General features: G+C 49.1%; 1 protein-coding gene across 3 annotated transcripts in view; it reads left to right on the forward strand.

Moving 5' to 3' along the window:
• MRGBP (MRG domain binding protein) overlaps nt 1-13,562 on the forward strand; it is a 93,117-nt gene that overhangs the window by 62,808 nt on the left and 16,747 nt on the right. Inside the window, exon 1 of one of the 3 annotated variants that reach the window (XM_077460314.1) lies at nt 12,646-12,850. The exons of 1 other annotated variant lie outside the window; for it this stretch is intronic. In XM_077460314.1, the coding sequence (XP_077316440.1) occupies nt 12,721-12,850 (130 nt within the window). In that variant the 5' untranslated portion in view covers nt 12,646-12,720. Of the gene's footprint in view, nt 1-12,645; nt 12,851-13,562 lie in introns of those variants that run through there. One more of the 3 variants, XM_077460317.1, reaches the window with a different exon arrangement.

Here is a 13,562-nt window from a genome sequence, read left to right on the forward strand (position 1 = left end):
GCAAGCATTCCCAAGGCTTGCAGGCTATATCCCATGTTTAAATAAGGCGCCTTAATGACGTCATCACCACGTCCCGTGCGCCGCTACCGCGCATGCGCGAATAGCGTCACTTTGCCGCTATCGCGCATGCGCGAACCAAGCCTCGATCCTGAGTCGTACTCGCGCATGCGCAGAACGAACGTATTAACGAAAACCAGGAAGTGAGCGACGGCTGGAACGCAGGCTAATCCGACCGCAATGTCTAAACCCATATACCTATACACAGGAAAAAACGAACAGAAAAGAAGGGAAGAAGGCAAAGAACAAACACAAACTGCTGCCATGAAAAAAGAGGAACAATCTTACCGCTCCCACACGAACGTCTCCAGGCCGAAGGTAAGCACAATACATACCGGACTTCTTAGGGCACAATAGGTCACCTGCTATTTAGCTGGGCTATCCGACCAAATGCGCAGCCTGCCTGCCAGTGGCTAGGCTCCTGGCTTTCCTCCAGCGCTTATATCCAACTGCCCACTCCATACCCCGCTAGTAGCTAGGGCTTAACAGAGATATGCGACAACTTCGTCCACAGTCGCTTTTCGGCCAAACCAACGACGGAACCGTGTGGGAGCAATCTTCAGGTAGAAAGACCATACGTCTGGTCCTACGGAGGAGGACAAAAAAAGAACACGGCCATGGGCAGGGAGCAAAGATTTATGGGAGTAGTGTCCTATAGGGTAGTGGAGGCGGGACTTAACCCACACGTTGCTGCCATGGAGTCTGTCAGGAAAAAATGTTTTATATATTTTTGGGGGATATTTATTATAGCAAAAAAGTAAAAAATAATGCGTTTTTTTCACAATTGTCGCTATTCTTTTGTTTATAGCGCAAAAAATAAAAAACGCAGAGGTGATAAAATACCACCAAAAGAAATCTCTTTTTGTGGGGAAAAAAAGGATGTCAATTTTGTTTGGGAGCCACGTGGCACGACTGTGTAATTGTCAGTTAAAACGACGCAGTGCCGACGCAGTGCTGACGCAGTGCCGCAGGTCTTTGGCCAGCCAAATGGTCCGGGACTGAAGTGGTTAAAAAAAAATATCGTAAAAAAAGAAAAGAAAAAAATGTAATAAAAAATGTAAAAAAAAAAAATGTTTTTTTTTTTTTATACTGTCAACAGTCAGTGTCCCTGATCACCGCCACACCAGTTGCAGTATATGATCATGTTATACTGCACTGGTGAAAGTATGTAAAAAAAATAAAAAAATTGTGAAAAGATTTAATTTTTTTTTAAATTCCTTCATTTTCCAAAAAATGATGAAAAAAAAATGACAACTTTCATGCCTCTTACTAAATACATTGGACTGTCTACTTTTGAAAATGTGTGTGTGTGTGTGGGGGGCGGGGGGGGGGGGGGGGGTATTTGTACTGTCCTGGCATTTAAGGGCCTCAAGAAATGAGAGGCCATCAGTAAATCAGGATTGATCAATTTTCAGATAATGTATTTAACAGAAGAAAAGGGAGCAGATAAGAGAAGCTCATTGTCACGGTTTACGGATTAACACGGAATCACATATTCCGGCGATCTGCGGACGCCATGCTCCTCTCACTGCGTCATAAGCAGGTGTTACTTTAATTGCTATCCCAGTAAATGGCTACCAGCGATCCGCCCCTCCCTGTCACCTTAGCGCTGATTACAATTGATGCCGCGCTTTCCCTTGACTTACATCCTCCCACGCCACCCCACCGCGTGCGTCCCCTCTACCCAGCTGGACATTGATTGCGGATTGATAGACCCAGCCAAGCAAATTACTTCCACATAAATCCGCCTATTCTGTCTCAATTAATTCTAAGCCATAAGCATCAGTTCTGTCTGTGAATGTAACACTCTGGCAGAGAATTTAGTGTGTATTATCCTAATGACGGGCCAGCTTACTGTCACACAGGACGACCCACATACAGTATATCATTATACATTTATATGGAGGTCAATTTAAAGCCCAAATTGTGCTGATTGGTTTATTTCATTCAGGATTGGGGGGGATTAGAAGCTTTCAAGATTTACTGCTCCGTGTCCCCGCTCTGGAGGTTTCTAAACCCTGCTTGTTTTAGGGACCTCCATCATAGGTGGGGGTAGGGCCACTGATAGAAATCACGGGGCCCCATTTAGCCTATCTGATGGGGCCCCCCCTTCAGCCCTGCCCCTGGTCCCTCGTTCAGCTCCACCTCTGGCTCCTCCTCAGACCCCCGCCTTGAATTAAAGTGCAGGTTTGTCTTCAAGAGATATTTATCTTTCTCCAGACAGTTATGTTTAATTATCCAAAAGAAATACTGTGATGATACAAGAGATGGTCAAAGACTGCAGACATACTACAGGAGATGGTCAGAGACTGCAGACATGAAACAAGCGATCAATGCAGCCTCACCAGTGCCCATCAATGCAGCCTTACTGTGCCCATCTGCAGCCAGATCAGTGCCCATTTCAGCCTTATCAGTGCACATCAATGCAGCATCACTATGTCCATCTGCACCCTCACAGGGCCCATTTCAGCCTCACTGTGCCCATCTGCTGCCTCACTGTGCCATTATTGCTGCCTAGACTCCCTCTGCCCATCTGCAGGCTCACTGTGCCCATCTGCAGCCTTACTGTGCCAATCTGCAGCCTCACTGTGCCCATTTCAGTCTCACTGTGCCCATCTGCAGCCTTACTGTGCCCAATCTACAGCCTCGCTGTGCCCATTTTAGACGCACTATAACCATTTCCGCCTCACTTTGCCCATTTGCAGCCTCACTGTGCCCATTTCAGCCTCACTGTGTCCATCTGCAGCCTCACTGTGCCAATCTGCAGCCTCGCTGTGCCAATCTGCAGCCTCATTGTGCCCTTTTCAGCTTCACTGTGCCCATCTGCAGCCTCCCTATGCCAATCTGCAGCCTCATTGTGCCCATTTCAGCCTCACTGTGCCATCTGCAGCCTCAATGTGCCAATCTACAGCCTCACTGTGCCCATTTCAGCCTCACTGTGCCCATCTGCAGCCTTGCCAGTATCTTGATTACACAGAGTATTACATAGGAATCTCCCTCTGTGTCATAAAGCTGGGGCCTGAACTGTTTGGCGGCCGTCCACTCACTGTAACAAAGCCCCACCTCCTAGATCATGATAGACAGAACACTGATTTAATTTCCCTGCATTGGATCAGAGTTCCGTCTATCATGATATAGGAGGCAGAGCTTTGTTACAGTGAATGGACGGCTGCGGAGCAGATCAGACCCCAACTCCATGACACAAAGGAAGATTTCCATCTCCCTCTGTGTGTGATTAGTTACACAAGGGAGCGAGGGATAGGAGGGAGGACTCTGCACTTAGATCAGCCCTGTACGCCGCTGCAGCAGGGGTGCTGGATGGAGATTTTTTTTTCAATTCTGCATGCATTCTTCTGTCAGATTGCCGGGCCCCCCTGCTGGCCGGGGCCCGGTACAACAGGGCCAGTTGTACTGACTTCTCAGCGGCCCTGGGTGGGGGAACTTACCCAGGAGCTATTGAACCAGTAGGGGTCTGCATGCTACAGGAGATGGTCAGAGACTGCAGACATGATAGAGGAGATGGTTAGAGATTGCAGACATGCTACAGGAGATGGTCAGAGACTGCAGACATGATAGAGGAGATGGTTAGAGATTGCAGACATGCTACAGGAGATGGTCAGAGACTGCAGACACAATACAGGCGATGGTCAGAGACTGCAGACAAGATACAGGAGATGGTCAGAGACTGCAGACACAATACAGGAGATGGTCAGAGACTGCAGACATGACACAGGAGATGGTCAGAGATGGCAGACAAGATACAGGAGATGGTCAGAGACTGCAGACAAGATAAAGGAGATGGTCAGAGACTGCAGACACAATACAGGTGATGGTCAGAGACTGCAGACAAGATACAGGAGATGGTCAGAGACTGCAGACATGACACAGGAGATGGTCAGAGACTGCAGACGTGATACAGGAGATGGTCAGAGACTGCAGACAAGATACAGGAGATGGTCAGAGACTGCAGACACAATACAGGAGATGGTCAGAGACTGCAGGCATGACACAGGAGATGGTCAGAGACTGCAGACATGATACAGGAGATGGTCAGAGACTGCAGTCATGATACAAGAGATGGTCAGGGACTGCAGACATGATACAGGAGATGGTCAAAGACTGCAGTCATGATACAAGAGATGGTCAGGGACTGCAGACATGATACAGGAGATGGTCAAAGACTGCAGACATGACACAGGAGATGGTCAGAGACTGCATACATGATACAGGAGATGGTCAGAGACTGCAGTCATGACACAGGAGATGGTCAGAGACTGCAGACATGATACATGAGATGGTCAGAGACTACAGTCATGATACAAGAGATGGTCAGGGACTGCAGACATGATACAGGAGATGGTCAGAGACTGCAGGCATGATACAAGAGAGGGTCAGGGACTGCAGGCATGCTACAGGAGATGGTCAGAGACTGTAGACATGACACAGGAGATGGCCAGAGACTGCAGACATGATACAGGAGATGGTCAGAGGCTGCAGACATCATACAAGAGATGGTCAGAGACTGCAGGCATACTATAGGAGATGGTCAGAGATTGCAGGCATGTTACAGTAGATGGTCAGAGACTGCACACATGATACATGAGATGATCAGAGACTGAAGGCACGTTACAGAAGATGATCAGAGATTGCAGACATGCTACAGAAGATGGTCAGAGACTGCATGCATGTTTTCAGTAGATGGTCAGAGACTGCAGACATGCTACAAGAGATGGTCAGAGACTGCAGACATGATACAGGAGATTGTCAGAGACTGCAAACATAATAAGGAGATGGTCAGAGACTGCAGGCATACTACAATGGGTGGTCAGAGACTGCAGGCATACAACAGTAGATGGTCAGAGATTGCAGTCATGTTACAGGAGATGGTAAGAGACTGCAGGTATGTTACAGGAGATGGTCAGAGACTGCAGAAATGGACCCTAGCTGTGGGCCAGTTGTAAGGGGGACTCTGATGTGGACCAAGATGTAAGAGTTAACACTGATGTAAGAGTGGACTCTGATGATGACCCTGATATAAGGGAGACTCTAATGGGGACCCTGATGTAAAGGGGATGGCGATGGAGACCAAGATGTAAGAGATGATGCTGAGGGGGGACTTGGATGGAGACCCTGATGTAAGGAGGATGCTGATAGAGGTCCTGATGTAAGTGAGGAGTCTGATGGGGACCCTGATATAAGGGGGACTCTGATGGGGACCGTGATGTAAGAAGTACTCTGATGGGGACCCTGATGTAAGGAAGACTCTGATGGGGACCCTGATGTAAGGAGGACTCTGATGGGGACCCTGATGTAAGGAGGACTCTGATGGGGACCCTGATGTAAGGAGGACTCTGATGGGGACCCTGATGTAAGGAGGACTCTGATTGGTACTCTGATGTAAGGAGGACTCTGATTGGTACCCTGATGTAAGGAGGACTCTGATGTAAGGAGGACTCTGATGGGGACCCTGATGTAAGGAGGACTCTGATGGGGACCCTGATGTAAGGAGGACTCTGATGGGGACCCTGATGTAAGGAGGACTCTGATTGGTACTCTGATGTAAGGAGGACTCTGATTGGTACCCTGATGTAAGGAGGACTCTGATGTAAGGAGGACTCTGATGGGGACCCTGATGTAAGGAGGACTCTGATGGGGACCCTGATGTAAGGAGGACTCTGATGGGGACCCTGATGTAAGGAGGACTCTGATTGGTACTCTGATGTAAGGAGGACTCTGATTGGTACCCTGATGTAAGGAGGACTCTGATGTAAGGAGGACTCTGATGGGGACCCTGATGTAAGGAGGACTCTGATGGGGACCCTGATGTAAGAGAGGATTTAAGCAAGACTTGAATGACTCTAAAGTAAGGAAGACTCTGATGACGATGCTGATGTAAGGGGGACTCTGATAAGGTTCAGACTGGATTTATTTATTTTTGACGTTTATTAACCGCTTCCGGACTGCCTCACCCAGATATACTGTGGCAGAAGGGGTACGCAAAGGCAGAATCACTTACCTATTTGTTGCCCTTTAAGAGGCAGGTTGCGGGCACATGCAGGAGCGCGATCCCACGGCCTCGATATCCATGGGGATACCCACGATCGTCTCACGGAGAGGAAGAACGGGGAAATACTAATGTAAGCAAGCATCTCCCTGTTCTGCCTAGTGACAGTGTCACTGATCACCGCTCCCTGTAATCAGGAGCGGTGCTCAGTGATGTGTCACACACAGCCCCTCCCCCCACAGTTAGAATCACTCCCTAGGACACACTTAACCCCTACAGCGCCACCTAGTGGTTAACCCCTTTACTGCCAGTCACATTTACACAGGTATCAGTGCATTTTTAATTGCACTGATCGCTAGTGATGGACGAACGTTTCGCCCGGCGGTCGTTTCGCGGCGAATTTCCGACTTTCGCCGTCCGCGGGTTCGAACGCCTTTTTCCGTCGTTCGCCCCGGCGGACTTACGTGTTTAATGTATACAAGAACTTTAACCTTTCGTGACACGTTTATCATGTGTTACAGGACAACCAATTGAGACATGACAGCTCATGGACACTTGGACATTCCCCCTAACCTATAAATACACCCGATCCGGTGGCCATTTTACATTCTTTCTTCTGTCACTGTAGGGAAAGGATCCTGTGTGGAGTAGGGACAGAGAAAACGCTAGCTATTTGGTACACAAAAGTTCTTTTCAGGACTGGTATAGGTGTTAGGTCAGCAGCCTGAGTTTCTTTTGTCAGTTTAGATAAAGGGACAGAGCGCTGTATGCTGCTATTTTAGGGACAGCTCAGCCAGATTAGTCTTTCTTCATCATCATCATCATCATCATCATTAGCTGTTACTATCAGGTCCACAAAAGAGCTGTTCCAGCTAATCGTTCCAGCCTACTCTTTTTTGCCAATTTGTATAGGGACAGGCAGGAAGCAGTGTGTCAGGCAGTGAGGATAATTTTAAAGACTTGCTGTTACTATTAGTTCCACAAAGGTTCTTTTCAGGACTGGTATCAGTGGTACGGTAATAGGCTTGTACACGTATAATATTCTTTCTTCCAAATATAGAAAGAATATTATACTTGACTGCTGCCCTTCTGCTGCAGTCTGCTAATCATTCACAACTCACTTGTTCCACAAAGCTCTTTATCAGGACTGGTAACTTGGTCTGTCTAGGGTGCTACGGTACATAGGCTTGGGTGCGGTACAGTCTGCTGTTCTGTAAGGACCGCTATCGGTCCACAATACATAGGGTTGCCGTGCACTACTGCTGACCGCTGCCCTATACTGCAGCAGTCCTTCAGCGGTATAGGGACTGACGCACAGTCTGCTAAACACTAATACACAACCTGCTTGGTCCACAAAAGTTCTTATAAGGACTGGTAACTTGGTATAGGGTGCTACGGTACATAGGCCTGAGTGCGTTACAGTCTGCTGTTCTGTAAGGACCGCTATCGGTCCACAATACATAGGGTTGACGTGCACTACTGCTGACCGCTGCCCTATACTGCAGCAGTCCTTCAGCGGTATAGGGACTGACGCACAGTCTGCTAAACACTAACACACAACCTGCTTGGTCCACAAAAGTTCTTATAAGGACTGGTAACTTGGTATAGGGTGCTACGGTACATAGGCCTGAGTGCAGTACAGTCTGCTGTTCTGTAAGGACTGCTATCGGTCCACAATACATAGGGTTGCCGTGCACTACTGCTGACCGCTGCCCTATACTGCAGCAGTCCTTCAGCGGTATAGGGACTGACGCACAGTCTGCTAAACACTAATACACAACCTGCTTGGTCCACAAAAGTTCTTATAAGGACTGGTAACTTGGTATAGGGTGCTACGGTACATAGGCCTGAGTGCAGTACAGTCTGCTGTTCTGTAAGGACCGCTATCGGTCCACAATACATAGGGTTGCCGTGCACTACTGCTGACCGCTGCCCTATACTGCAGCAGTCCTTCATTGGTATAGGGACTGACGTACAGTCTGCTAATCACTAACACACAACCTGCTTGGTCCACAAAAGTTCTTATAAGGACTGGTAACTTGGTATAGGGTGCTACGGTACATAGGCCTGAGTGCGTTACAGTCTGCTGTTCTGTAAGGACCGCTATCGGTCCACAATACATAGGGTTGACGTGCACTACTGCTGACCGCTGCCCTATACTGCAGCAGTCCTTCAGCGGTATAGGGACTGACGCACAGTCTGCTAAACACTAACACACAACCTGCTTGGTCCACAAAAGTTCTTATAAGGACTGGTAACTTGGTATAGGGTGCTACGGTACATAGGCCTGAGTGCGTTACAGTCTGCTGTTCTGTAAGGACCGCTATCGGTCCACAATACATAGGGTTGACGTGCACTACTGCTGACCGCTGCCCTATACTGCAGCAGTCCTTCAGCGGTATAGGGACTGACGCACAGTCTGCTAAACACTAACACACAACCTGCTTGGTCCACAAAAGTTCTTATAAGGACTGGTAACTTGGTATAGGGTGCTACGGTACATAGGCCTGAGTGCAGTACAGTCTGCTGTTCTGTAAGGACTGCTATCGGTCCACAATACATAGGGTTGCCGTGCACTACTGCTGACCGCTGCCCTATACTGCAGCAGTCCTTCAGCGGTATAGGGACTGACGCACAGTCTGCTAAACACTAATACACAACCTGCTTGGTCCACAAAAGTTCTTATAAGGACTGGTAACTTGGTATAGGGTGCTACGGTACATAGGCCTGAGTGCAGTACAGTCTGCTGTTCTGTAAGGACCGCTATCGGTCCACAATACATAGGGTTGCCGTGCACTACTGCTGACCGCTGCCCTATACTGCAGCAGTCCTTCATTGGTATAGGGACTGACGTACAGTCTGCTAATCACTAACACACAACCTGCTTGGTCCACAAAAGTTCTTATAAGGACTGGTAACTTGGTATAGGGTGCTACGGTACATAGGCCTGAGTGCGTTACAGTCTGCTGTTCTGTAAGGACCGCTATCGGTCCACAATACATAGGGTTGCCGTGCACTACTGCTGACCGCTGCCCTATACTGCAGCAGTCCTTCAGCGGTATAGGGACTGACGCACAGTCTGCTAAACACTAACACACAACCTGCTTGGTCCACAAAAGTTTTTATAAGGACTGGTAACTTGGTATAGGGTGCTACGGTACATAGGCCTGAGTGCAGTACAGTCTGCTGTTCTGTAAGGACCGCTATCGGTCCACAATACATAGGGTTGACGTGCACTACTGCTGACCGCTGCCCTATACTGCAGCAGTCCTTCAGCGGTATAGGGACTAAGAGTTTTGTCACAGGGTGATTTAAAAAATGACAGGCAGAGGAAGAGGCAGGCCCTTCCGCAGGGGTGGTAGGGGTAGGGCAGGAGCAACAGCCTTGAGCCAAAGTGGGAAGTTGCAGAAGGTGCGTTCAATTACTTTAAAGGACGCACCAGACTTGGTTGAGTGGCTCACTCAGCCTTATTCTTCTGCACCCTCCTCATCCTCTCGATCTGCACCCTCTTCTTCACTCTCTGCTATGTGCACCCCCAAAGACACTACCACCAACAACACCACCACCACCACATACCTTCCGCTTGAGTGCAAATGGGGGCCTTCATGCTCCAGTGTTTTAATAGGGACCCCCGTATAAAAAGCATGAGGGTCAAGGACCAGTACTGGGTGGCAACGTACTTAGATCCCCGGTACAAACACAAAATGGCGGAAATGTTACCGCCGTCGCAGAGGGCTGTCAGAATGCAGCACTTCCAGGCCTTGCTTCGAGAAATGCTGCATTCTGCTTTTGCGTGCGCTGGCAGAGGAGCAATTCCCACTCCCAGAGAAGGATTTGCGGGTACCAATCCAACAGCGCCTGCAAGAAGAGGCCGGTTTGAAGATGTGTTGGTGACTTCGGATATGAGGTCATTCTTTCAGCCGACCCATCGACAGGTGTCATCCGGATCCAGCATCAGGGAACGCCTAGACCGTCAGGTGTCCGACTACATTGGGTTAACGGCCGATGTGGACGCTCTGAGGAGTGATGAACCCCTAGACTACTGGGTGGGCAGGCTTGACCTCTGGCCAGAGCTTGCCCAATTTGCAATCGAACTGTTGGCTTGCCCCTCATCCAGTGTCCTGTCCGAAAGGACGTTCAGCGCAGCAGGGGGGATTGTGACCGATAAGCGTACTCGCCTAGCTCACGACAGTGTTAACTACCTCACATTTCTAAAAATGAATGAGGCATGGATCTCGGAGGAATTCAACACATGTGATCAGTAGACCATGTATATGTCTATAAACAATTTTTGGAATCAAGCACACAGACCTTCTTAATTCATTTGGCTCACTTCCCTGACCCAAAAAAGCACACCGTACTATATGCCCCTACCCTCCTCTTTGAAGAGGTTGAGCGGTGTCATATTTCTACTGGGGCTGCTTATTATGAGGGGTTCCCACCATCCCTGTGCTGTGCTGACTTCCTCCTGGGTGTTCTTATTATGAGGGGCTCCCACCATCCCTGTGCTGTGCTGACTTCCTCCTGGGGGTTCTTATTATGAGGGGATCACACCATCCCTGTGCTGTGCTGACTTCCTCCTGGGGCTGCTTACGGTGCTGCTGTCAGCGCTGTATGTCACGGAGCTGCTGTCAGCGCTGTATGTCACGGAGCTGCTGTCAGCGCTGTATGTCACGGAGCTGCTGTCAGCGCTGTATGTCACGGAGCTGCTGTCAGCGCTGTATGTCACGGTGCTGCTGTCAGCGCTGTATGTCACGGAGCTGCTGTCAGCGCTGTATGTCACGGAGCTGCTGTCAGTGCTGTATGTCACGGAGCTGCTGTCAGCGCTGTATGTCACGGAGCTGCTGTCAGCGCTGTATGTCACGGAGCTGCTGTCAGCGCTGTATGTCACGGTGCTGCTGTCAGCGCTGTATGTCACGGAGCTGCTGTCAGCGCTGTATGTCACGGAGCTGCTGTCAGTGCTGTATGTCACGGAGCTGCTGTCAGCGCTGTATGTCACGGAGCTGCTGTCAGCGCTGTATGTCACGGAGCTGCTGTCAGCGCTGTATGTCACGGTGCTGCTGTCAGCGCTGTATGTCACGGAGCTGCTGTCAGCGCTGTATGTCACGGAGCTGCTGTCAGCGCTGTATGTCACGGAGCTGCTGTCAGCGCTGTATGTCACGGAGCTGCTGTCAGCGCTGTATGTCACGGAGCTGCTGTCAGCGCTGTATGTCACGGTGCTGATGTCAGTGCTCTGTATTACGGTGCTGCTGTCAGTGCTCTGTATCTCCTGCACCCTCTTGTTTGCCTACCCTGGTCCCTGACCTTCCCTCTCCTCCATTGCCTTCATTAGCTCCATAGTCCTGAATTGTCAGAACAATTTCCCAAATAAAAAAAAAATGCTTGTAGTTATCGATCCCAAATTCACCTCATACATGTATTATGCTATTGTCCAGGTGGTGGGACTACGTGCTACCCCCTAATAATTACCCCGTGGCCGCAAATTCGACCTAAAGGTTTGCGAAATTCGCCTCCCATTGAAGTCAATGGAGCCCGCGGCGAACGGTCGTTTTCGCGAACGTTTGTGGCCGTTCGCGTTTCGCGTTCGCGAAACGTCCCGTCGGAAGTTCGTCCATCACTACTGATCGCTGTATAAATGTGAATGATCCCAAAATCACGCCAAATGTGTCCGATGTGTCCCCCATAATGTCACAGTTCTGATAAAAATCGCAGATTGCCACCATTACTAATTTAAAAAAAATTAATAAAAATGCCATAAAACTATCCTCTATTTTGTAGACGCTATAACTTTTGCGCAAACCAATCAATATACGCTTATTGCGATTTTTTTTTTCTTACCAAAAATATGTAGAAGAATACGTATCGGCCTAAACTGAGGAAAAAATGTATATTTGGGGATATTTATTATAGCAAAAAGTTAAAAATAATGCTTTTTTTTTTTTCAAAATTGTTGCTATTTTTTTGTTTATAGCGCAAAAAATAAAAACCGCAGGGGTGATCAAATACCACCAAAATAAAGCTCTATTTGTGGGAAAAAAAAGTACGTAAATTTTGTTTGGGTGCAACATTGCACGACCGCGCAATTGTCAGTTAAAGCGAGGCAGTGTCGAATCACCTTGAGCCGATTTAGTTTGTGTTGTGCGCTATACAAATAATTCATTCAAAAAATGGCCCGGTCATTGGGCAGCCAAATGGTCCGGGGCTGAAGTGGTTAATCGCTAAAGTTTATTTGGAATTTCTTTGCTTTGTTTTACTGAAGTTCTTTCTCTGTTCTGAATCATATCATGCCAATTACAAAAAATCGCCAATAAAACATATTCATTTAACTTAATTTATATTATTTTATTTTTATTTTTTCCCAGCCCACAGAGATTTGTAAAATACAATGATTTGTAAGATATGATGATGTGTATAATATGATGATTTGTATACAATGATGCGCTTCTTGATGTGCTGAAAAGTTTCGAGCCTCCTGGATGGAGAAAATTTGATGAATTGCTGTACGAATACTGGCCATTAGGTGGCGCCGCACTACGCTTCCTCTGTCCTCGGCTTTTAAAAAACGTTCCATGCAATAAGTAGAGGCCGCCGCTAGGTGTCTCCGGTGCAGCGATAATTGGTATTCAGGCTCCGCTGTGTTCCCGGCGGTAGCGGCGGCGATGGGAGAGACGGAGACCGGGGGGGAAGCAGCGGTGGAGAGGCCGGGACCTCCACCAGAGGAGCCGGTGCTGTGGAGCCCCGAGGTGGAAGTCTGCCTCTTCCATGCTATGCTCGGCCATAAGCCCGTAGGTGAGTGAAGGCCGCAGCGCATCCTCGGGCTTGCCTAGAAGCCCAGCCCGGGGAGTGTGAACAATAGGCGGCGGGGGATGAGGAAGACCCCGGGGCCTGAAACGTACTTCATGTGAATGTTCTGTCATGGCGGTGTGTCCGGAGCCGGGCTGGCTTTATATTGGAGACCCTCCATATATCTATATATACTATGTCTCTGTATAATTCTACTAATGCCCATCCCCCATTGTTTACATTCATCACCTCAATATGTAGGGCCAATACTAGCAAAACGCCCACCGTGCATCAGTGTGTCTGATTGGTCAGTCCTTGTATTCCAATGGCTGCCCAACACACTAAGGTGGGCAGTATTTTCTGAGGCGCACTAAAATACTATGCAAGGCGCCCCCCTTTTCTCCTCCTCCCCCCCCCTTTTCTCCTCCTCCCCCCCCTTTTCTCCTCCTCCCCCCCCCTTTTCTCCTCCTCCCCCCCCCCTTTTCTCCTCCTCCCCCCCCCTTTTCTCCTCCTCCCCCCCCCTTTTCTCCTCCCCCCCCCCTTTTTCCTCCTCCTCCCCCCCCCCTTTTCCTCCTCCTCCCCCCCCCTTTTCTCCTCCCCCCCCCTTTTCTCCTCCTCTCCTCCCCCCCCTTTTCTCCCCCCCCCCCTTTTCTCCTCCTCCCCCCCCCTTTTCTCCTCCTCCCCCCCCCCTTTTTCTCCTCCTCCCCCCCCTTTTCTC

This window comes from Lithobates pipiens, unplaced genomic scaffold (assembly GCF_037356315.1).
Source record: "Lithobates pipiens isolate NorthernLeopardFrog02 unplaced genomic scaffold, aLitPip1_a1.2 Scaffold_28, whole genome shotgun sequence".
Lineage (NCBI taxonomy): Eukaryota > Metazoa > Chordata > Amphibia > Anura > Ranidae > Lithobates > Lithobates pipiens.